This window comes from Puma concolor, chromosome C1 (assembly GCF_028749965.1).
Source record: "Puma concolor isolate L17-30 chromosome C1, mPumCon1.1.hap2, whole genome shotgun sequence".
Lineage (NCBI taxonomy): Eukaryota > Metazoa > Chordata > Mammalia > Carnivora > Felidae > Puma > Puma concolor.
This window is the reverse complement of record NC_141674.1, coordinates 31,395,396-31,419,635: the sequence shown is the minus strand read 5'-3', so window position 1 is coordinate 31,419,635 and position 24,240 is coordinate 31,395,396. Positions and strand designations below refer to the sequence as shown.

The 24,240-nt window shown below is 41.3% G+C and overlaps 1 protein-coding gene and 1 long non-coding RNA gene across 2 annotated transcripts in view; one reads left to right on the top strand and one right to left on the bottom strand.

Moving 5' to 3' along the window:
• The first annotated feature begins 4,279 nt into the window (after window positions 1–4,279).
• On the top strand, window positions 4,280–7,102 carry LOC147577945 (uncharacterized). Its single transcript, XR_015254633.1, has 3 exons — window positions 4,280–4,464; window positions 5,746–6,237; window positions 6,467–7,102. It is a non-coding gene; the product is annotated as an uncharacterized LOC147577945 (long non-coding RNA).
• Window positions 4,808–24,240, bottom strand: part of SMAP2 (small ArfGAP2) — a 49,602-nt gene continuing 30,169 nt past the window's right edge. The window contains exons 2-10 of the mRNA XM_086716601.1: window positions 21,566–21,699; window positions 20,199–20,284; window positions 18,925–19,003; window positions 15,178–15,264; window positions 14,065–14,146; window positions 12,705–12,814; window positions 11,724–11,889; window positions 10,953–11,269; window positions 4,808–6,169 (exon numbers count right to left, since the gene is read on the bottom strand). Coding sequence (XP_086572727.1) covers window positions 6,044–6,169; window positions 10,953–11,269; window positions 11,724–11,889; window positions 12,705–12,814; window positions 14,065–14,146; window positions 15,178–15,264; window positions 18,925–19,003; window positions 20,199–20,284; window positions 21,566–21,699 — 1,187 coding nt within the window. The 3' untranslated portion in view covers window positions 4,808–6,043. The remainder of the gene's footprint in view (window positions 6,170–10,952; window positions 11,270–11,723; window positions 11,890–12,704; window positions 12,815–14,064; window positions 14,147–15,177; window positions 15,265–18,924; window positions 19,004–20,198; window positions 20,285–21,565; window positions 21,700–24,240) is intronic.

Below are 24,240 nucleotides of genomic sequence, written 5' to 3'. Positions count from 1 at the left end.
ATTTATTGTATTATTAATTCTATTCTACTTTTCTATTTTTACTTTTTATTCTTAGTTCGCCTTAAGCTTACAGACTCGATATTTTTATTTATTTGCATTTTCTTATTCCAAAGTTTCCCTCTTTATTGGTTTGTGATTTACATACCCTATTTCTATTCTTTTAAATTATTATTTTTTATTTTTATAATGTTTATTTTTGAGAGAGAGAAAGAGAGAGAGAGAGAGTGGGAGAGGGTCAGAGAGAGAGGGAGACACAGAATGCGAAGCAGGCTCCAGGCTCTGAGCTGTCAGCACAGAGCTCGACGCGGGGCTCGAACCCACAAACCGTGAGTTCATGACCTGAACTGAATTCGGACGCTCAACCGACTGAGCCACCCAGGTGCCCCCCCCCCCCATTTATATTCTTAAGAGTAATCATTAGGGACACCTGGGTGGCTCAGTCGGTTAAGCGTCCGAATTTGGCTCAGGTCATGATCTCGCTGTTCGTGGGTTCAAGCCCCGTATGGGGCTCAGTGCTGACAGCTCAGAGCCTGGAGCCTGCTTCGGATTCTGTGTCTCCCTTGCTCTCTGCCCCTCCTCCGCTTGTGCTCTGTGTCTCTCTCAAAAATAAACATTAAAAAAACCTAAAAACAAAAAAGAGAAACCCTTAAAGCTTACCACGTACTGAATAGAGCTTGTTTCTCTACTTTTTCAGCTCCTTCGATTCATTCCCCAGCCCACCATACTCTGGCTTCTGGCCCCACCATTCCACTAAAACTGCTTCTGCATAAGTTTCCAAATGCTGAATTAAATAGTCCTTTTATCAATCCATTATCTCACTGAATTTTCCTGCTAATTTGATATTTGTGATCATCTCTCCTTCTTGATATTCTTGTCCCTAAGGCTTCTTGACATTGCACTTTCTTGGACTTGTTTTGTTTTGCCAGGGGCGCCTGAATGGCTCACTCAATTAGGCACTGGACTGTGGACTGCAGCTCAGGTCCTCATGAGCTCAAGCCCTGCATCTGGTGAGCTCTGCTTCTCTCTCCCTCCCTGCCCCTCATGGGATTCTCTTTCTGCCCCTTGCTCACTTGTGCCCCTTCTCTCAGAAAGAAAGAAAAGAAAGAAAGAAAGAAAGAAAGAAAGAAAGAAAGAAAGAAAGAAAGAAAGAAAGAAAGAAATGGAGAGAGAGAGAGAGGGAGGGAGGGAGGAAGAAAGAAAAAGTAATGAATAATTCCCCCAAGATTCTGTGCCCAGCCCACTGCTCTTATTTTTTTTTAAGTTTATTTATTTATTTTGAGAGAGACAGAGAGAGAGAGACGAGAGAGAGAGAGAGAGAGAGAGAGAGAGAGAGAGAGAGAGACAGCATGAGCAGGGGGAGGGGCAGAGAGAGAGAGAGAGAATCCCAAGCAGGTTTCACACTGTCAGTGTGGAACCCGCCAATTGCGAGATCATGAACTGAGCCAAAACCAAGAGTTGGATGCTTAACTGACTAAGCCACCCAGATGCTCCTGCTCTTATTTAAAAAAATCTACCCTGTATGATCCCCTCCAATCCCATGTCATCGATTACCACCTCCATGGGGCTGACTCTCAAGTTCATTTCTCCATCTTGGCTTCTTCCTTGAACAAACCTCAGACTCAAATCCATTTCCAGCTGGTCAACCAGACCTGAATATACCACAGGCATTGCAAATTCACCATGCCTAAAACCAAACTTCTAATTTTCTGTAGCTGCCCTCTGAGAGGGAAAAGCCAGCTTTTCCTGCTATTAATTCTCTCGCACAAGCTAGAAACGTGGGAGATTTGATTCCTTCTCTCCCTCCATCCCACATCTCATCCATTACTGAGACCTCCCAATTCTCATTCCTAAGATATTTTTTTCTGGTTGTTTTCCCCAAGTAATATTCTACAGTTATTAGATATTCCAGATAAAAAATGGATGTCACCAAAAAATGTCTTGGTAAATGCTAGAAAAACACACACAAAAAGGTCTTACTCAAGAAAATGAAAAGACAAGCCACAGACTGGGAAAAACTACTTGCAAAAAACCACCTCTGAAAAAGGACTGTTATCCAAAGTACACAAAGAACTCTTAAAACACAACACTAAGAAAACAACCTGATCTTTAAAATAGGCAAAGACCTGAACAGACACCTCACCAAGGAAGGCATATGGATACCAAGTAAGCATCTGAAAATGTTTGCGACATCATGTCAGTAGGGGATTACAAATTAAAACGATGAGATACCACCATACCCCTGGTAGAATGGCCATGATAGAAAGCACCGACAACACCAAAGGCTGACGAGCATGTGGCACAACAGGGACACTCATTCATTGTTGATGGGAATGCAGCATGGTTCAGCCACTTTGGAAGAGTTTTGGCAGTTTCTTACAAAAGTAATCATACTCTTATCATATGACCCAGCAATTATACTCCACGCTATTTACTCAAATGAATTAGAAACTTATGTCCACACAAAAACCTGCACATGGGTGTTTACAGCAATTTTATTTATCCTTGTCAAAACTTGGAAGCAACCAAGATGTCCTTCAGCAAGTGAATTGGTAAGTAAACTGTGGTACATCCAGACAATGAAATATTATTTAGTGCTAAAAAGAAATGAGCTCTCAAGCCATGAGAGACATGGAAGAATCTTTTTTTAAAAATGTTTATTTATTTTTGGGCGCCTGGGTGGCTCAGTTGTTTGAGCATCTGACTTCAGCTCAGGTCATGATCTCACAGCTTGTGAGTTCGAACCCCACGTCAGGCTCCGTGCTGACAGCTTGGAACCTTGAGTCTGCTTCAGATTCTGTGTCTTCCTCTCTCTCTATCCCTAACCCACTCACATTCTATCTCTGTCTCTCTCAAAAATAAATAAACATTAAAAATTAAAAAAAATGTTTATTTTTACGAAAGAGAGAGACAGGGCGTGAGTGGGGTAGGGGCAGAGAGCGAGGGAAACCGAATCCGAAACAGGATCCATGCTCTGAGCTGTCAGCACAGAGCCCAATGTGGGGCTTGAACTCACAAACGGTGAGATCATCACCTGAGCCGAAGTCAGAGGCTTGACCAACTGAGCCACCCAGGCGCCCTGGCCTATTGATTTTTTTTAAGTCTTTACCACAGGACTTTTCAGAGCCATTACTATGTGGATATTATATTCAAGATGCACAAGAGGCGATATAACATGAGGTCTTTCCCAAACTTATTTCGGTGTTGTGGGACACCTTTTAGCATCTCACATGCCTCATACGCAGTTCATGAAATGCTGCTCTCACTCCATTCTCCCCTACCCCCACCTACCATGGCCTGGGTTCAGCTTTCACCATCTCTCTGGTCCATTAGATCTGGTCTTGTTCCCTCGAACACATTGTTCTCAGCAGTGCAAGAGTGAGCAGCCTCAAACTCAACTCTGTGTCACTTCACCATTTACAACACTAAGGCTAACTCCTTCCTAGGGCATAGGAAGCCCCCATGATCTGGCTTGGCCATACCTCAGTCTCACTTCTCCCCGTACCGACTCACATCAGACCATACAATGAACTGCTTGCGCTTCCCCAAATGTTCTTGCTCTTTATCTTTGTTCACAGGGTGCTGTCTTTTATACTCTTCTCCCCGCTCACATCCAACCTGCTGGTTAACTCCTACCTCCCCTGTAAGACTAGTTCTGACACCCTGATCCTTAGAGAGTTATCCCTGACTGGGCTAGGAGCCCCTGAGCTCCCGTAATATACCGTATAAGCGATTCTAAATCTGTTGTGCCATGAGACTGTGAACTTAAGAGCAGAAACTATGTCAGATTCATTTTTGCTCATCTGTTCTTCCCAAATTCTACAAGCTGATGGGTCCCAAGGCTCAGTCCTCTTCTCTCCATGCTTTCTCCTTAGGTACTTCATCTGGTCTCACGGCTTCACACACCATCCATACCCTGATGACTCGCAAACCAATACCTCCAGCCAAACAATTTCCAAGGCAGACATTTACGCTTGCTCTATTGTCTTTCCAAATCTCCACAGAAGTGGCTGCTTATTCAGGTCTCAGTTCAAATGTAACACTCCATCTTGGTGGTCACGCACCCACTCTCTCCTCTTGACTTGTCCTACCTTGTATTGTTACTATCTGAAATTAAACAGTCTATTTACTTGTTTTCTGTCTCTCCTACCACACTTATCCCATGAAATTGAGGAGTATTGATTCATTGCTTAGTGTTTGGCATATTGCAAAAACACTTATGAAATATTTGCTGAATGAGTTAGTGCCCAGCATAGGCCTGGCACACGATACTTGCTAACATTTGAATGCTCAGGGTCCAACGCCGCGCAGAATGTACCACAGGAATTGCCTCATTTGACCATTGGCTCCACTTTACACTGAGACCCAGGGGTTCGGTAGCTTGCCCAGGAGGGGATATGAATATTGGCAGCCTGCTCCAGAGCTTACTTTCTTTGCCACTGTGCTATCCTCTCATTACCTCTGAAGGTATTTAGAAGGTGTCCTCGAAGGAAAGAAGGGAGGGTGGGAGGAAGGGAGGTGGCTCTCGGCTTCTCTATCTGTTGGGGAGTAAAGGACTTCTGGGTTCCGTGTTCTGTGGCTCTAGCGGGAGCAGATAAGCACGGTTCCCTCAGCGCACGCCTCCAGACACCACTGGACAAAGGACAAAGGTCCCCTCTCTGACCACCGGAGCCTGGGCCCTGTCCTTGGGGCATGCCCAGTATAGAATTTTTTTAGAATCCAGGAAGTGGGGGAACTGCGCCTGGAAAGCAGAAAACCTAGGTGCAGCTCCCCCTCCTCCGTGAGTGATACACAGCAAGAGCCAAGCAAATGGTCCTTCCCTGCAATATTTATTAAGGAATTTACACATACACAGGAGAAAGGCAACCAGGAATTGTGGTTCCCACAGGTGAAATCTTTTAAGCAAAGTTTTCTCGTTTTAATTTTCACGTAGGGTGAATAATGACCGAGAGGAAAGCTCCAGGCTCTCTGCCTCACACACCTGGAGAAGGTGGGGAAACAGCAGCCTGGGATACCATAGGCATGAGAGAGAGAGTGACTGGCGGATTGGGAGAGAAGGGGGAGGAGGAAGAGAGCGATCTGTGAGACTGCAATTTTTTTAAACTATAAGAAAAAGTGGCAACAGTTTTAGGCGGTTGATAAATTAACTCCTCTCTGTGTAAACCTAAAACAAAACAAAACACCCAGAGCAGATGGGGAAAGGATCCACACGCACACACACGCACACACACCACACACACACGCAGTACACACATTAAGCTCTGCATTCCCGCTGGAGGGGCTGGTGCTCCAGCCATACAGCCAGATCCCACTGCAGGTAGCATGGAGGCGGGGCAGGGTGTGTGTTCTCGTGTGGGACCTTCGTAAAGTCTTTGGTGCTAATAAATGCTGACTGAAGCGGCGAGTCCTGAAGCCTCGATTCAGGGCAAAGTAGAGTAGTATTTTTGCTCATCCCTACAGCAGGGTGTTTGCCTCAGCTCAGGGCTAGGGCCAACCTGACCTAAGACGCAAGGGGTATTTAATTTGATTTCAGTACTTTCTTCTTTCCCATAAATTATGGGAGCATGATGCCTCCCTCTTCAACCAAAAATTTAAACATGCAGAAATAGCTTAGCAACACATACGGAAGTATCTCTACACCTTCCCCTCTTTGCCTAAAAGACAACACCTACAGACCTTCCTGAGAGTCTGATAGGAGGTTTAACCTCACGGGAAAGGTACTCAAAGGTGTGCACTTTTCTCCCACAGTTTAAGTGCCTTCTGCCAACAATTCCTAAGGTGCTGGTGCCAGGAGAGGACGGGGGCTGAGGCTGCAGAGGAAGGCGGGATGGCGAGGGGACATGTTCGTCATAAAGCAACAGAGAGGCCTGCGTGTCCGGGAAGTGGCTGGGCTGGGCAGAATGCCAACCCCCAAACGACAGATTGAGTAATTTCTAAACCAAACAGAGAGGTAGGAAAGGGGGATGGGGTGGGAGGAGTTGGGGAAAGAGGAAAAGTGGGGGAGAGAGGGCTGAGGAGAGTGGTAGCCATACAGGTGTTTTGTTTTTTATTTCCACATCTGAGGGCTGAGAGTCTGATTTGCTGCCTGTCCATTTCCGCCGCTCATCGACTGTCCATAGCTCAGCATGCCATGGGCTCCACAGAAGTTCATCCCAGCCATCTGCTGGGTCATCTGAAAGGGAGAGAGGAGACTTTCAGACCAGGCTGTGGGCATGCAGCCAATTACTGCAAAAAGACAGGGTAGGAGTCCTTCTGTCTGCGGGGAGGGGGCAATGAGACAAGGGGAACTGTTATGGGACAGATCTGCCCTGAACCTTAACAGATCATTTTGAGGGCTCCAGATCATGTAAATGAAGGACTTTTCAGAAAGGAGATGTTGACAGAGACGAGTGCTCAGGGAAGGAAAGGAGTCCTAGGGCTAGTCAACATAAAAGCATCGTGAGAAGCTATTCTCTTTTTCCCTTTCTAGTCTTTCCTCCTAAAAAGAAGGGGCCTATTGTTAACTTGCTGGCCCTGAGAGTTACAGACGAGCCCCGGACCAGCGCTCCTGTTCTATCTCCAGCAGAGTTATTACTGTCAGTGTCAGTGAAGTGCTTGTGCACGCTCAAGCACAGAGAAAAAGAAAGAGAAACTGGACTGTTCAGAATGAACAAAGGAAGGCAAAAAAAAAAAAAAAAAAAAAAAAAAAAGAAAGAAAGAAAGAAAGAAAGAAAGAAAGAAAAAAAGACCAACATGTCTTCAGTGTGTGAGAAGGGAAGTTGCTGGGTGAAAAGAACCAGTGGAATAAGGTCTGGGTGGGGCTGAGGCCTCTTTATGAATGAGACTGAAAGACTGGCCTCTGGGAGTGAACAGAAGAAACTACTTATCAAGAAAAATGCCTTAAATTTCCCAAGCCTGGTACATTTCTGTACAAGTGTTTTTCTTGAGAAGTTCTATTTTTCTCCCACCAATATTTTTTAAAGAAAACCTCAAGCTTATAGAAAAGCTGAAAGAATATAACGAAACCCATAAATCCTTCCTTAAATTCACAATTGTTAACACTTTGCCGTATTTTCTCTCTGAGATAGATATATCTTGTGTGGGATCTTCATATATATATATATATATATATATATATATATATATATATATATATATATATATGAATTTTTGATGAGCATTGAAAATTGCAGAACATAACGTTTCATCTCTTAGTAAGAAGTTAGGAGGCATCTCATAAGAAAGAACACTTTCCTAGAACCACAATACAAGAAATTTGATATGAATACAATAATATATGTTACATTTCATTTTCACGTCTCTTGTCTCCTTTAATATAGAATAATTCCCCCACCACTTTTTCTTTCTTGACACCGTTTTAGGAATCCAGGCCGTTATTTTGCAGTAAATCCTCTGATTTGGATTCACCTTACATTTTCTCATGATTGGATCCAAGTTAAATACTTTTGGCAAGATTTCTATAGAAGTGATATTGTGTCCTTCTTAGTACAAGATACCAGGAGGCACATGATGTTAATTTGTCCCATTGTTGCTAATCTGATGTTTGAGCACTTGGCTAGGGTAGTATCCACTGTTTTTTTTCACTGTAATGTGTATGTAATCTAAAGGGTATTTCTTGGAGAATATGTGAATACCCTATTCTTTCTATAATTACTAGATGCCATAAGGCATCTAGGCACTGTAAATCTAAGGCAGTGTAAATAAGGCTTTCCCTCCCTCTCTCTTCCACACCCATTTAAAAATATGTATCACTATGGACTCATGGATTTTTTTTTTCCCCTTCAGTGTTATAATCCATAAGTATCACTCTTTTGGATGTTCACACTATCCCATGTTTGGACAGCGGGAGCCTCTGGAAGTTGGCTCATATGTCCTCTTGACATGTCCTAATCAGTTTCACAGCACTTCATTACATATACAAATAAACATGAAGGACTGAAAATAGGCAAATTAAAATCCCACCTATGAAAGCTAGAAAAAGAAAAGCAAAAGTAAATCAAAAGACAGCATAAGAAGGAAACAATAGAGATAAACCAGAAATTGAAGTCAAAAACAAACAAACAAACAAAAAATTGTGGAATAAATAAAACAAAATCCTGTGGGTTTTAAAAAATATATATATAATTAACAAAATAGACCACCAGTTAACCTAATTGAAAGCAAGGGCAAAGGGAAAGGAGAACACAAACATACAAAATAGGAAATGACAAGGGAGAAATAACTACTGGAACAGGAAACTAAAAAGTCATGAGACAGACTGCTTGGTATAATCTTTGATAAATGAATTTAAAACCTTAGGTTCACTGGCTAATCTAGGCACCTAGAGTTTTCCACAGCTGACTTTCATAGAACAGAGAAAGCTATCAAAGAATCAGTACACACAAAAAAAGCAAAAGGCCCATACACTGGCACATGGGAATTCCGAATTCCACCCCATCTCCAAAGACCAATACTATATAAATGATTCCAGACTCCAGAAAAAGGAAAGCATGAAGACAGTTTTTATAAAGCAGTTAAACATCGCCTCCTAAACTTGAGAAAGATAGCAAGGGCATGCGTACGTGTGGACACGCACGCACGCTGCTCCGCCGATACTCCTTCGCCCATCTCTTTGCTTTCGGACTTGGAATCGCTCTTGTTTCAGTTGGGTTTCTTTGCATCTAGTGTAAAATCAGCCATTGCTCTGTGAGCCAATTTAAACATCTTTTTCTTTTCATAGAAGAGCTACCTATTGATATGACTGATGTGTTTGGTCTTAATTTTATCACATTACATTTTTGCTGTGTTTATTATATTTGCTGTACTTCATAGTCTATGCATTCCATTTTATTCTAAAATATTTGCTTGGCATTTATAAAGTTTCATTTTTGTTCTAGTGGTTACCTTTATGCTAATACTTTCTTTTGCTTGCTTTAGTCTGTACTCAAGCTTCTACCATTTGGTTTGTCAGCTTATTTCATCCTTGGACTTCCACCTATTTCCTAACAATCAGTTTATTCTACTTCCCCCTTCTCACTTTCTCCTCCCATTATGTTCAGTTGCATTGCTTGTTCAGAATACTATATATATTCTTCTACCCTTATCATTACCTTAATTTTAGATTCTCAATTAAATATTTAATCATCATCGGTCCTTCTGCCAAAATGTCCTCAGTCATCTCTTAAATGGATGAAGCTTGTCTTCTGGTATACTCCTCAGGAAAGACTTATAAGTCTTGACTTCTTACATATTTAAGATTTTTTTAAAGATTTTTTTTAATAGCTTCAATCCTTGAAGGATGATAGCTTGTCTAGCTATAAAATACCTGTCTCATGTGTACGTGAGTACCTTGTTGTTGTTTTGTCTGTTGCTATTAGAAGTCTGTTCCTTTTGCTTTATAGATGGCAGATCTTGGGGGTTGGGTGGTGGTAAGAAGAGGGGTGGAGCCCTGAGAATTTTTCTTGTTCCATAAAGTCTCAAAGTTTACTGAGATGTATGTTAGAGTTGACCATTCTGGATCAACTTTTCCATACACAGTAGGCTCTTTCAATATTGTATTCAAGTCTTTTGTTTATAGGAAGTTTTCTTGTATTACAGATTTAAATATACTAATTCTGCTCCACTATATTGTTTTTCTTCTTTGGCAGTCTCCAAATATATTTATGTTAGGCCTTCTTTGCTTAATTTCTGTATCACTTTCTCTTGGATTTATTTTCCTGCTTTCTATATTTAGTTTCCATTCTCTTACCTGTTTCATGACTTTCTTCAATGCCAAATATATTTTCAGTTGAATCTATTCTTCTCTGGGTAACTTGTAATTCAGTCTTTATTTCTATGATAATTGTCTTTTTTCAATTTACTTCCTGAATTTAGTAGTTTCATTTCACAACTTCCAGTTTTTTGTCCATTTTGGTTCTAAGCTTTTAAATTTCTGGTTCAAGCTGTTTCGTCTTCCAGTATTAAAGGACATTTCCTTCAGGTTGGTGGTTTGTGTAACAGTTTTCTTCTGTTCATGGCCGTTTTGGGGGGGAGAATTTTCATTTATTGAAATGTTTTGATTTTCATTTTCTAGTTTCTCCCCATAGTAGTTCTGTATAAATGTCACTTGCCACCTTCTGTTTATTTTGTAGTGCCTTGTTCTTCTGAATCAGCAATACTACAGCCAGGTGTGAGGGGTTTGGGGAAGCTTGCTAGATTTCTTAGTTCAAGAGTGCCCTCTTCTGTCACTATAGTGAAATGATTATTTGGATGGGGGGAAGAGGATGGTTTATCTTCTCATCTTGTAATTCCTTCTTTCCACTTCTCATTTGTTACTTTCCCTTCACTACCAGGTCCCCAAAGGGCACCTCTTCCTTCTAAGTCACCTCCATTACCCTTGAAGCAATACTTTTCCAGAGCTACCACCTATTACCCTGTATATTTCAAGCCCCTCATTTTCGATTCTCCACGTAACCAGAGTTCTAGTTGCTAAGTCTCAGACCTCTTCTCAATGTGCCCCTGATTGAGATACGTCTTTCTCTTTCTAGGGGATGATTTTAATCTATGTTCTGTCACCTCTAGCCCCCTGCACCTTCTCGTCTTTCCACACAAGTCTCTCTGATGATGGCTCTGCTGGATTTGGTTGATCCCACCATGTAACTTGAAGTTTGGAGTATTCTGTCTACTGGATGTGGTAGTCATGGGTTATAAGTGGTTTTATTTGCACTCCTTGTTTACCTGTATAGGTTGCTTCTGCTATTGTTTTAATATAAGTGTGGAGAAATTTAGATTTCAGTTCAGTTCAGTAACCCAGAACTCCTCAGAAAATCTGCCATTGGGCAGATCTGGAAAAGAAAAGGGCGTGGCAAACCTAAGAAGGTCTCTGCATTATCTATCTCATCTACACTGTAAGGATTCAAAGAATAAGGAAGAGACAAAATGAGATGGCCTTGAGGAAGGCTCAAAAACCCTTGTCCCAAGTAAATGGGGTAGCTTACCTGAGTAAGGTTCCACTGCAGCTGCTGAGCTGGCTGAACCCCATACATTGTCTGGGGCACAGCTGCCATGCCTGCCATGTAGCCAGCTTGCTGGGTGGTCATCATTCCATTTGGCACACCCATCATTGAAGCCTGCATGCCACCCATATAGCCTGCAGGCATGGCCATGGGGGCAACCATCCCAGAAGCTCCTGGCTGAGCTACCATGCCTACTGGAGGGGGCATCATGCTCCCCATTATGCTGTTAGGAGGTGTGACCCCAGGGAAGCTGGGGTAGGCTGTGGGATACGCCATCTGAGCTGGAGCCATGAACATTGCTGCCAAGAAAACACACACACAGGTTTAAGAGGAAAGTGCACAAAGTCAATCTAAATTCTCACTGGCTACTCCTTTCCAGCTAGAATTTCTCAGTAGCATTTCTACTCAACTCATAATGCTCGTTTACATAGCAAAATAGATTCCCTACAAGGCTTGCGACAGCTTACCAGTGGGCTGCCAACTTAGCCACTTTCCTTTTAGGGTCCAGGTCCAGACCTTGAGTCAGACTTCACACAAGGGTGACACCAGACCCCACAGGAGTATGGCTCTGAGTTACATTACTACCCATCTGCTGACACTTCGTAGCTTCACAAAAAAATGTCAGGTTCAGGTTTGTTTACAGTATAACGTCCTGGCCCCCAAAGCAATTGCTCCCTATTACAACAAATAATTCTTGCATATAAGTCCTCTTGTCTCTATCTGGCATTTTGCCACCACCCCCATGAATTCTACCTTGGGCAGGCATTTGAGGTGTCTGGGATCCATACAGTGAAAGGATGGAGTCTTTTGAGAGCTGTTTCTTGCCTGTTTCTTCTGATTTGCTCCCTGGCTCTGGAAACAGGTTCAGGTTTTCAGGAACAGAGCCAGCACTCCCTGAAGTTGGCATGGAACCTACAACCTTAGGGCAAAGAGGGGAGGGGGAGAATTGGAATGGTCCTCACAGGGGTCTCGGTAAGGACCTCCCTCATCTCTCTGCCGCTTCTAACATCTGCAATAAGAATTCACAGCTCAAGTTAATAGCTTCCTAACATTCCTACCATACAAATATGTGAAAACACCGGATAGTTAAGTTCTGGTACAATTCTTTGATCTACAGAACAAATCTACAGATTTGGTGAAAAACAAACAAACAAACAAACAAATAAAAACAACCTACAAATGATGCAGCCACAGAGAATGGAGTTTAGGTCCCAGCACAGCCATTTACTAGTCGCATGATGAGAGGCTAGTCACATAACCTTTCTGAATTCATGTTTCCTCATCAATAAACTCCCTGTTTTGTAGGGTTGTGGTAAATATTTTAAATTATAAAAGAAATATGCAAGCTGATATACAAAGTCACCTAGCACTGTGCCTGGTCCTAAGCAGGCATTCCACAGATGGTGGTCATTAACAGTTTCAAGTCTTTCAAACCTACAAATTCTCTGGCGGTAACTCACGCTGAGGAGCTGACCTAAAGTAGCAGCCTTTATAAGGTGACACACCTTCAACAGAAGCCCACTCAAAGGACTCACTCTTTTGGGGCAGGAGACAAAATGGAATGAATAGTAATCTTGGGCTGTAACAGAGATGACAATATTAAGGGAAGAATCAAGAAATCAAGAAAACCGAAGTCCAATTCCACCAAGGAAGTATGACTTGGCTCCATTACTAAGTTATCAAAATTACCCTTTTCAAAATGCTCTTTAATTCGGAGGAGCCCACGTGACTCACCTTTCTGGAAACTGAAGAAGAGGGGGATGGAACAGAAGCCAAAAGATCTAAATCCTTCTCTAGAGTATTGCTGGTCTTACTATTTGCAATGGAGCAGGACACAGGAGCATCTGGAAAGAGAGATGAAAGCTAATCTGTAGCACTGCTCATTAAGTTCATGTCTTTCTTCTATTCTAGACGAGAAGCAGACAGAGTAGGCCTATGCTCCATCAGGGCCCTGGAAATCTAGGCTTCTGAAACCACCCAGCTTGGATGGGACCTCTCAAAAAAGACCTCACCCTATGTTCCCAGGAGCATGCCGGAGAAGCCTGCAGCCCAGCTATCAGGCACAGGGCAGCAGAAACCCAGGCCTGAAGGCTATATTAGCACCACAGCAAACGGGCTGGCTGGCTCCCTTCCAGCTATGTGAGGGGTAAAGCTGTGTAGCTTTTATCTCTTTTTCAGAGATAAATGAAAATGAAAGGTACAGAAATTATAAACCTAAATAGCCAATAACCTAAATCAGCAGAAATGTACTAAAGTATAGCCGTCAGATCTGTGAAAGGTAAAGAGTACTCTATTTCTGAAAGGGGCAGAGCCGCTAGTTCAGGGTTTCAAAGGTTTGGAGAAAAATAAACACAGGTAATAATAGGCCATCTCAGAAACAGGCTGCACCTGAAAAATGAGAGGGCTGGGGGCATGGCTCACAGGTGCTGCTTTAGTGAAGCTTGCTGACCTTTACTGAATGATTAGTATGTGCCAGGTAAGAGGCTAAGAGCTTGAGAGGCACTATCTCATTTAATCCTTCCAGCACTTTTGAAGTAGAGACTGTTATCATCTTTGCAGACACAGATTAGGAAAGTACTGTTCAGAGGTTAAGCAAACTACCCAGGGTCACATAGATAGCAAGTGGAGAGATGGACCTCTGACTCCAAAGGCCATGCTCTTAAACCACGACACTATACTGTCATTCTGAAAAGCGTAAACACTTCTTAGAACAACTGCTCAGACGTAAAACAACAGGAAAAACATGAGAGAACAATCTAAATGATGAAGACACAAACTGAAGAATCCCATCTCCACCTATCTTCCCAGGGTGACTGAGAACTCATCATAATTTGTAAGATTATGGGAGTGGAAAAGTCTGACTTTTTTTTTTAAAGTTTATTTATTTATTTTGAGAGAGAAAGCAAGTGTGAGTAGTATAGTAATCTTGGGCTGGGGGGGGTGTGGAGGGGTGGAGAGAGGGAGAGCTCTGTACTGTCAGCACAGAGCCCCATGCGGGGCTTGAACCCACAAACCACGAGATCATGGCCTGAGCCGAAGTCAGACGCTTAAACGGACTGAGCCACTCAGGCGCCCCGAAAAGTCTGGCTCTTACCAAGGCCCAACAAATCCATGACAGGTGCTGAGGATTTCGGGGAGCTTTTCCGAGGTAGCTGTGGATCTTCTTTTTTCTGTGGCTAAGGTGAAAATATGTTAAAGAAAGAAATAAGCAGGTGTTTTTGAACGCTTTTTTCCCCCCTCTTCACTGTAAAGCCACAGGTATTCTTGTGGTATGGCTGCTGTTATTCAAAGGGTTACCAAAGAAACAAAACTCAGGAAGTGTCAGGTGAAAGAATCAAGTCAGGAAGTACGAGTGCATAAACCAAGCCTAAAGTGAAAAAAATATCGTCTGTGCTTGTTTGGCTTTCTGAAACCAGGACAACCACACCAGGAGGTCCAACCAAAACAGCAGGTTTGGGTCCCAGGAAAAGCCAAGAACAAAGGTGGGTGTCTGACGGTGTAAGAGCCAAGAGCCAACAAATCTCCCAGTGATTAGAAAACCTTCGATACCAAAAGGGAGATCAGTTTAAAGATTACCTAATTCACTCTGCCAATATCATTAAGGACTGTGTTCTGCAGGCAGTGCGACTCAGAGTGATGATAAAAGACTCTTCCTTAAGCAAATAGTAAAAAGTCCTCTCTCCCAAGATTCCAAGCTCTTACATTAGGGTATCTACTACTACAGCCACAATGTCCTGTGAAAAAAGAAAGGTGTCTACTTCAATATGACAGAGCAAGAATACAAGAAGGAGCGCAATGGATTAGTACGGCCAGGCTTCTGGACTGTTCTTAACTGCAACAGGAAAATGAGGCAGAGAGGGTCTAAAGAGAGAAGGGTTAATGTAGCATCTGCTCAGAAGGTATCACATAGCCTAGGCATTCCGGCATGGAACGTGCCTCCTGCTCAGAAGGGCAGATGCAGTTCCCAAACTCCCAACCAGCCCCAAGGAGAAGTGTCACGGAGCAGCTGAGGCAGCAAGAAGGCGATGGGAAAGCAGCAGAAATGGCAGCAGGCAATCTAATGTAAATGTGGAACCCTTGGGCCCCAGGAAAAGTGGTGCAGTATGCTATCAACCGCACCCCACCCACCAGAAGGCCTCCTACCCCTCCCCTCCACATATAAACACACTTGAGGTCATCCACCCAGTGCAAAGACTTTCCCACTTACCATTTTAACTTTCTCAAAAACAACAGGTTCCATTTTTTTCTCTGGAGCTGGTTCACTCCCTCTTTTCCACTTGTCATCTTTTTCTTTCTATAATGATTTAACAAAACAAGACAAAGAACACACGTGACTAATAGTTTGAAAATTATAATTCCAAATGTGCAAAAAGGACACAAAATATTCCTGTTGAACGGATGCAGGGTCTGACAAACTTGGGGGTTTCTTCATATGGGGCATGAGAGCTGGCCTCTTCCACATTAGCCTTAGTGCTGTAAGAGACATCTTTCACATACCATTAAGTACCTCCTCATTCTGTCTAACTCATTTGTGACTCCTGAACTGTGAGTCTAGGCTATCTATAGAAGTTAAAAACGTTTTACCAGTTTGCTGCCCCTTTGTGACTCAAGTTTAACTTGCTCATGCTTGGAGGGGAGCCGCCTCACCTTGGTACAACAGTGAATAAGTTCATGTTCATCTTACTTGACAGATATCCTTTGTGATTTTATTTTTTAGAGAGAAACAGAACACAAGTGGAGAAGGGACAGAGAGAGAGGGGGACACAGAATCCGAAGCAGGCTCCAAGCTCCAAGCTGTCAGCATAGAGCCTGACGCAGGGCTCAAACCCACGAACTGTGAGATCATGACCTGAGCCAAAGTCGGATGCTTAAACAATTGAGCTACCCAGGCACTCTCTCCCTTGTGTTTTTAAATTCAATCATAAGTCTTCCCAGTCTTTATCTCCTTTTGTAAAAGTCAGGAAATAAACTGTAATTTCAAGCTTAAGGATTTTTAAATTCAATCATAAGTCTTCTCAGTCTTTATCTCCTTTTTTAAAAGTCAGGAAATAAACTGTAATTTCAAGCTTAAGGATTAGGGAAACAAAAATCAAGGAAATAAGGCAAAAAAAAAAAAAGAGCAAAAGGATTAAAGTATCCCTTTTAGGGTATCCTGAATAAAACCAAAAGCACTTCAAAAATAAAAGATCAGAATGTCTCAGTTTCTGTTACTTCCAGAGGCAGTTTCATAATGCTTTCATAGACTATAATGTTATTAGTCACATTTTTAACAGCAAATAAATGTTGTCACATTTTTAACATTTAAATGCAAAAAAACAAAAACAAAAACAAAAACAAACGAACCACAGAGTAAACTTAAGACAGGCATATAAAAGGAAGTACATTTAAAAAAATGTTCAGCCTTGCCTATGATCAAAAAATGAAGTTTAAAATACTTTTTTGAGAGGAGAAAGATCTCAGTAATACCTAATGTTGATATGGATGAACTAGCCCTCTTACATGACGCTGAGAACAGAGTATAAAACAGTACAACTTCTGGAAAGTATACTAGCAAAAGGAGGAAGAGACAAATACTGAAGCCCTTCAACCTAGATAATACCGTATCTTGTAACGTATCTTAAGAAAATAATCCAGGGGCGCCTGGGTGGCGCAGTCGGTTAAGCGTCCGACTTCAGCCAGGTCACGATCTCGCGGTCCGTGAGTTCGAGCCCCGCGTCGGGCTCTGGGCTGATGGCTCGGAGCCTGTTTCCGATACTGTGTCTCCCTCTCTCTCTGCCCCTCCCCCGTTCACGCTCTGTTTCTCTCTGTCCCAAAAATAAATAAAAAACGTTGAAAAAAAAAAAATTTAAAAAAAAAAAAAAAAAAAAAAAGAAAATAATCCAAAATATGGAAATATAACTCTATGCAGCAAGAAGTTCACCCCAGAATTATCTATGCTGAAGGAAAATTTAAACAATCTCTCTTGTCTCCTATATTGTCTCTTCCACAGAAGGAAAATGGTAAAATATACTGTGAGCTAGTTACTCACTGAAGGATGTAACAATTAAAAGCTATGAACACTATATAAGTACATAAAAACATATGATATGCTAAATTGAATGAAAATAGTAGACAATCTATATAACTATTATAATTAGGCCTCCAGAAAGTAACTACATAGGAAAAAGGAGGGAACACACCAAGGTGATAATCATTGGTAAAGATGATAAGAGTAGGCATAGATTTTCCACTTCAATTTTCATATTATCTGTAATATGATATTTTAATCACAAAAGAACACATGTGGCTATGTCTGTTCCACACATCGTGCAATGTTTTAATACAGAACACTTAATTTCTCAAAGTTAAAAACGCTTTCTCTGTCCATTTAAAAATAATACTCTTTAATTAACAGAACCACTTTCTTTTCAACTTGATACTGTCTTCACTTAGCAAATATTAATTCTTGGCATATAAATCTTCACAAGGATATTTTTAAAACTAAGTACATCAAAGAAAAAATTTTTGGAACAGATTTTTGGTAAACAGGAGGTATTTCCTCCCTAAGTGAAAACATTCTGTGATTAAAACGGGCTGTTTACATGGGTACAGTACAGCAGCAACATAATTATGAATGAACACTATCTTCATACGGCCACTCTTCCCTCCTCCCCCATCTTCTGGATTGTCTCAGATACTCTTTTCTGACCTTGTATGATTTCTTATCTTTTGGTACAATTAACAGAGCTAAGCAGACCATAGTTTTCTACAAATAAAAGGAGATTTGTGTGCTTTGGTTCCAAACTCTTTTTGATGATGCCATCCAAGCTGTGGCTATACACTGGGTTAATTCTCTCTTGAAACGGTTAGGATAAATTCCAGGTTCCTTTTCTGGATGACCACAAGTAAGAGTCCCTCACACTGAGTTCAGAAGGAATCATCTTTACCCAACTAAATGTATTACCTTGCACTTCCCTGCCTACATTGAAACTCACCTACAAGTTGATGGCCCTTTTCACACAAACCCAAAACATCAATCTGGAGTATGTTCCAATTAGTTTGACTTTAAATTCCCTGGAAGGACTTAGAGCCCTGTGAAAATTTAAGTGATTTCACGGGCTAGTACAAACCCCATTAAAATGTAAAACTAGATAGATGATAGATAGGTAGATAGATAGATAGATAGACAGACAGACAGATAGATAGATAGACAGACAGACAGACAGACAGACAGGGCTCATGCGTGCGAGAGCTGGAGAATCCCATACTCTCTTCTCTATACTTCTGCAGACAAAGAAATAGTCAATTATTCCTAAGCAAATTTACTGTAGAATCTTGTCAAAAGTTTTTTTTAGGTCTAAATAATTATATTGGTTCTCCTTTAGCTGTCATTAGTCAGACCTATCTTCTTCTTCCAGAAACCATGCTGTATTTCCTCCTGTATATTATACTTGCCTTAGCTGTCAGACATCGTATTTGATTCTAACCACATGCCTAGGATGGAAAGCAAGCTTGGCAACTAGTAGTCTCCTCCTAAAACCCTTCTCAGGAACAGGGTCCCACTGGCAATTAGTCCATCAACACACTGGAAATACATGCTGGCCAAACTGAAGAAAAACTCTGGTGATTTCATTAATTTTGTTGACGTCATTTACAGAAAAAATGCACATATACACACACGTTTACACATATTATTGTTTGATCTAGTATGCCTAATATGTCCATTTGAAGAAACAATTTGGAAGTGGGAATCACTAACACCTAAATACAGATCAAGGCAAAGAACTCACTAATGATTTGCCCTATCTGTCCCTGATGCAGAAGTCTGCTCCATATTTCATGGTCTTGACTCAATAATTGGCTTTTTTCTACTTTTTAAAAATGGCTTTGGAGTATTTCAGTGGCTCTTCTCAAATTCTTCCCTGGCCTGATTAATAAGCAAACTACTCATTATGAACAAAGCTTGATAACCAACCCTAAAGGCATTGATGTCCAAACTTCGGTCCATGTATTTCTTCTTCTCATATTTATCGCGAATAAATCCCTCGACAGCTCTGCAGAAAGCTTATTAAGGATAAGTCAAACAAATCTTTCCCACAGTATGACTACAATAGGTCAATCTGTATTCAGTGTAACGTTGTTCTCCCCTCTCCCTCCTGCCTGGTTTCTCCATATGGTTCCTGTTTCTTCACATGCAGTTTCCCCGACCAAAACCTTACAATGCCTCCTTCACCATTACTGCCATTTCCTATGACTTTCCTTCAGGGTAATGATAGCAGCAAATGGGATTATTCTTCATATGGACATCAGAGGAACCTGTGGCTCTTCTAGAATACTGGTACAGCAGTCAATTATCTATTTTAAAACCCTTAGGTCAATAGGCCTTAAACAAAGGCAACTGAGTGCCCTTAAAGCTATTAACTCTTGGGGCGCCTGGGTGGCGCAGTCGGTTAAGCGTCCGACTTCAGCCAGGTCACGATCTCGCGCTCCGTGAGTTCGAGCCCCGCGTCGGGCTCTGGGCTGATGGCTCAGAGCCTGGAGGCTGTTTCCGATTCTGTGTCTCCCTCTCTCTCTGCCCCTCCCCCGTTCATGCTCTGTCTCTCTCTGTCCCAAAAATAAATAAGCGTTGAAAAAAAGCTATTAACTCTTGTGACCCACTACCAGATTCTGCTGCATATCTTTTGCAGGGCCCCAAATCTACATTTTAACAGGTTCCACCTGCACCCAACAAAAGGCAAACTCTAGCGAGACAGTTTACAAACCACATTTGAGAAGCACTGCCTTTAGGGGGTTTGGTGTTGTGAGTAGGGTGCTATCCCCTGTTGACAGGGGAAGAAGGTTATTGATTAGCTGGTCAGTAACAGTTAATTCTTTCACATAGGACACAGAAAAGGCATTTAAAAATGAATGGTAGTTTTACTGATTCAATACAGCACAGTAATCTACTCTTTTCAGCACACAATAGTTTCAGAGATGCCAAGACTATCAGAGATGTCACTTTGTGGGAGAATTCAGTGAACTACTGCAGTCTTAATTCTTGAATGAATCTTCCCCATGTGACAGCACCATTCCAACATCAGAAAGTACACATATGCTTTTTGTATGTGTTGGTGGCAGGAGAGAAGAAAGAAAGACTTTGTCTAAACCACATAGAGACGGCCCAGTCAGATCACGGGGCTTGAGTCTTGTGTGACTTTCCCCAAACACCAAAATACCACTCAGCCTTCTAAGTTGCTCCAAAAAAGATACGGGTCTATTTGAGGTCGCCGAAAAGTCTCAGGAAGATAGGCTTCATAGAGTCGGTTTGCCTTTCCGTTCCCCATCTCTTGCATGCACTGCAATCAAAGAGATGGGGACACATGGAATGTCAGATGAGAAAAGAACTGGAAAATTCACCCAACTGCAGCATTTTACAACTGAAGGACTAATCAAACAATGGCAGAACCAAGATCTATGTGCATACCTGATTTCCAGAACACCATTCTCTCCACTGCCAACCATTTGCTCCCATGGTTGTCGTTCCCACCCCCCTCCCCGAGTTCTTTTTCTTGAAAGATTCATCTGACAAGATGCATTTAATTCAGTAATAATTCAAGATCCCATTTGAGGGCCCAAGACACATAACTACCAATCAAAATGTCTACTTGATAGGCAATAATCAGTACCGAATCAGGCAGGCAATAATTGGGCAATAACTACAATTCTGAGTTTATACTATTAATTAATCTATTCAGCTTTATTACCAATAAATGTGTTTCCCATGAGGCCTTTGAAATAGATTCCTTAGCACTTGTGAGGGACAAATCCCAAGAGTTTTTAAATCTTCAAATTCCCAAATACCTCTATGGCATGTAATTTCCTCCATAAGATAAAATAAAGTGTAACTGAAAAATATAACTAATCTTTTAGACTTTTACTGAATCAATAAAAGCAGTCTAATTTCTAAAGCCATTTTCTGGTTAAGAATAACCTCTTATTTCTATTGCCAACTTTAGCAACTGTTTTCTTTAGATCCTTTCTCCCCCTCTCCACCCCCCAAAAAAGAAAAAACAATTTAATTACGTTTAAAAGTTTCAAAGCAGGAAGAAAATAGAGAATAATGAAGCCATATCACGGTGCAGATCTTAAGCCATCTAGTCTCACTAACTTAAGTATCTCATCCCCAGCCCACCAACCTAACAGCAAGCAAGATTTGCATAGACATTTTAACAATAAAATATTGTAAGTCTAGAAGTTGGAGGATGTGTGTGTGTGTGTGTGTGTGTGTGTGTGTGTGTGTGTGTGTGACTATCTAAAACTACAAATGTTAGATCTGCAAATGCCAGGGGTCTCATAAAATAATCCAAAGATCCCCCTTTATACCTTGGGGGTATACCCATGGGATCCTAGACCATAGACTATGTTTTGAAGAAAGTAAAATATAAGTAGAATAACTTGTATCTTAACTATAAAGATTACAAATTTCTCTATTAAGGTATAAGAATTTGACATACGTGTTTGACAACTAAATTTTCCTTTACTTTCACCTTTGTGCCCAGTCTGACTGAAATTCATCTGGAACTGCTCTTACATGGAAATATGAGAGCAGCTGACATACTGTTGGGCTATTTAAGTACCTGAATCTGTTCTTGAGTCCACTGGTCGAGGTTAACTGATTTTACCCTGGATATGTGCACCCCCAGATTCCTGTGGATTCCAGCACATCGAATGCAGATGAATACACCAATGTTCCAGGAGGCCCATCGTGGCCCTGTGAAGGTCGAGAACAGGGCATTAAAATACAAATTAAAACAACATTCAAGGCCCAAGCTGGAATATTTAGATTATCAGACATTTCTGCTAGAACATAAATGAGAGAATTGTTACCACATTCACCTTTTTTTATTGATTTGGTTCACTTCTCCATGGATCGGCACTTTTTTTTTAAGTTTAGTTTAAATTTAAGGGTACAGTCAGTGTTTTTTTTAGTACATTCACACAGTTGTGCAACCATCACCACTATTTAATTCCAAAGCATTTCAATTACCCAAAAAGAAATAAACTCCTTAACAGGCACTCCCCATTTCCTCTCAACTCCAACTCCTCCCGCCCCCCCTCCCCCCCGGCTCCCCCCGCCGCCAGACCCCTTGCAACCACAAATCTCTTTCTGTCTCTATAGATGTGCCAATTCTGGATATATTATGTAAGTGGAATTATACAATATGTGGGCATTTGTGTATGGAGTGGCTTTGTACAGTGTCTGAGAACATGACTGTTAGAATGCAGAGTTACTATACTGTTACTTATATAAAAAATATCCCAGGGGAAAGTGCAAATTCATGTCACATTCTATTTAGTAGCTTACATGAATAACCTTCTCTCAAGAAACTTTTCAATGGTGGTGGGGCCTGGATTCAATTTTCCTACTAGGAAAAAAGATACAGACATGCCATGCCAGCCCAAGTCTCAACCTGAAATTTAAAACTTTATTATCTTCCCTTCCCCACCAGGCCTATAAAATATGCATCCTGATTAACTTAATAGCATCCTTTCCCTTCGAGCTGATGTCCCTACTTTACCCAACTACACAATTATCTCAATTCAAGATTGCCAAATAATAAAGATGCTTATTGCAATAAAAAAGAAATCTCAGATATAAATTTTAATAAAAAGAACTTGCCAACTTTGCTCATCCTAATAATCACTCTGGAAAATCATCAAACTCCTCTTTATAATTTTTATACAAGAAAGAAACAACTTGCTTTTATATGATACCCGCCAAAAAAATTACTGAAAGTCACTAATATTTCCTTCTCCGTCATTCCACTAGAAAAAATTTGCCACATAAAATAAGCACGCTATCCCAGTTAGAGGTTGCATTGAAGAGTGAAAAGACACCCACTGATTTTTTACAGAGATAAATGAGGCCTGTGTTTGGAAGAACCAAGGGCACCAGACTTCAATTCTGCCAGACACAATCACTTGGTTGGTCTGCAGGTTTTGACAGCAGGGTTAAAAAAAAAATTTTTTTTAATGTTTATTTATTTTTGAGAGAGAGAGAGTGCAAGCGGGGAAGAGTCAGAGAGAGAGGGAGACACAGAATCTGAAGCAGGCTCCAGGCTCTGAGCTGTCAGCACAGAGCCCATCATGGCTGGAACTCAAAAATCATGAGATCATGACCTGAGCCAAAGACGGATGCTTAACTGACTGAGCCACCCAGGCGCCCCTGACAGCAGTTTTAATGAAGCAATGCTAGAATCATATGGCAGAAAATTATTCTTAGAAATCTGAATTCACCATTATTATAAATAAGAATGTAATTTCTTTATAGCATTCAGACATTCTGGCAAATACTACAAATGCAGAAAGCTCAAATCCTCCCTATAACCACCAGGTGGTGTTCTCTGCCTGAGATTTTATCCCAATAACGTCTTACTGCTATTAGCTTGATAGGCTCAGATTTATCTTCAGCCCCTTGAAACCCCTAGATTGATTTGCATAGTAGGTCTGCCATATAGTTAACACACACAAATAATTAACACACATCTTTCAGTGGCAGGGAGCTATATAAAAACAAAATGAAAAGCCTAAACAGATGTGAATGTGGTTTCTTAAGGGTGTGGTGTGTCTACTTTGGGCTATAGTTTTCATAAAGGAATTCAGATAAAATTTAAGTTATATAGGATTAAAAATGGGACCAAGGGTGCTTGGGTGGCTCAGTCAGTTGAGCATCTGGCTCTTGATTTTGGCTCAGGTAATGATCTAAGGGTGGTGAGATCAAGCCCTGCGTCGACTTTGTACATGCACCCACTTTCTCTCTCAAAAAAAAAAAAAAAAAAAAAACAAAGAAAAAGAAAAGAAAAAGGGGGACCAAAAGCTAACATTTCATGTTTCTTTACCATTTTCTCTTTGCTCTAGATTCTAGAACCTAATGACGAGATAGTTAAAATATATTTGTTTCCTAACACAATCAAAAGCCACAACACTAATTAAAAGTTAGCTGTGGAATGTTCTGCCGTTTGCTTCCTGGCTCTAAGTCCAGAGGGTGATTCCCAATCATCTAAGTCACTGCCACTGCTGTGGACTTTCTCCAGCTCTCATTCCAGAGTACGTAAAGTCCCTTTGCCTCTGAGGAATACATTACCGAGACCTGATACTCTGGAGCCACTGACGAGGCCTCAGTACAGAGGCAATAATAATTAATGCAGGCAATAATATTTTCATGAAAGTCAGAGGACAGCCTCCTCTTCTCCCCTCCCACATCTCTCCATAACCTTTTCCCAATGAAATAGTAACAGTTGTAACTTGGCCA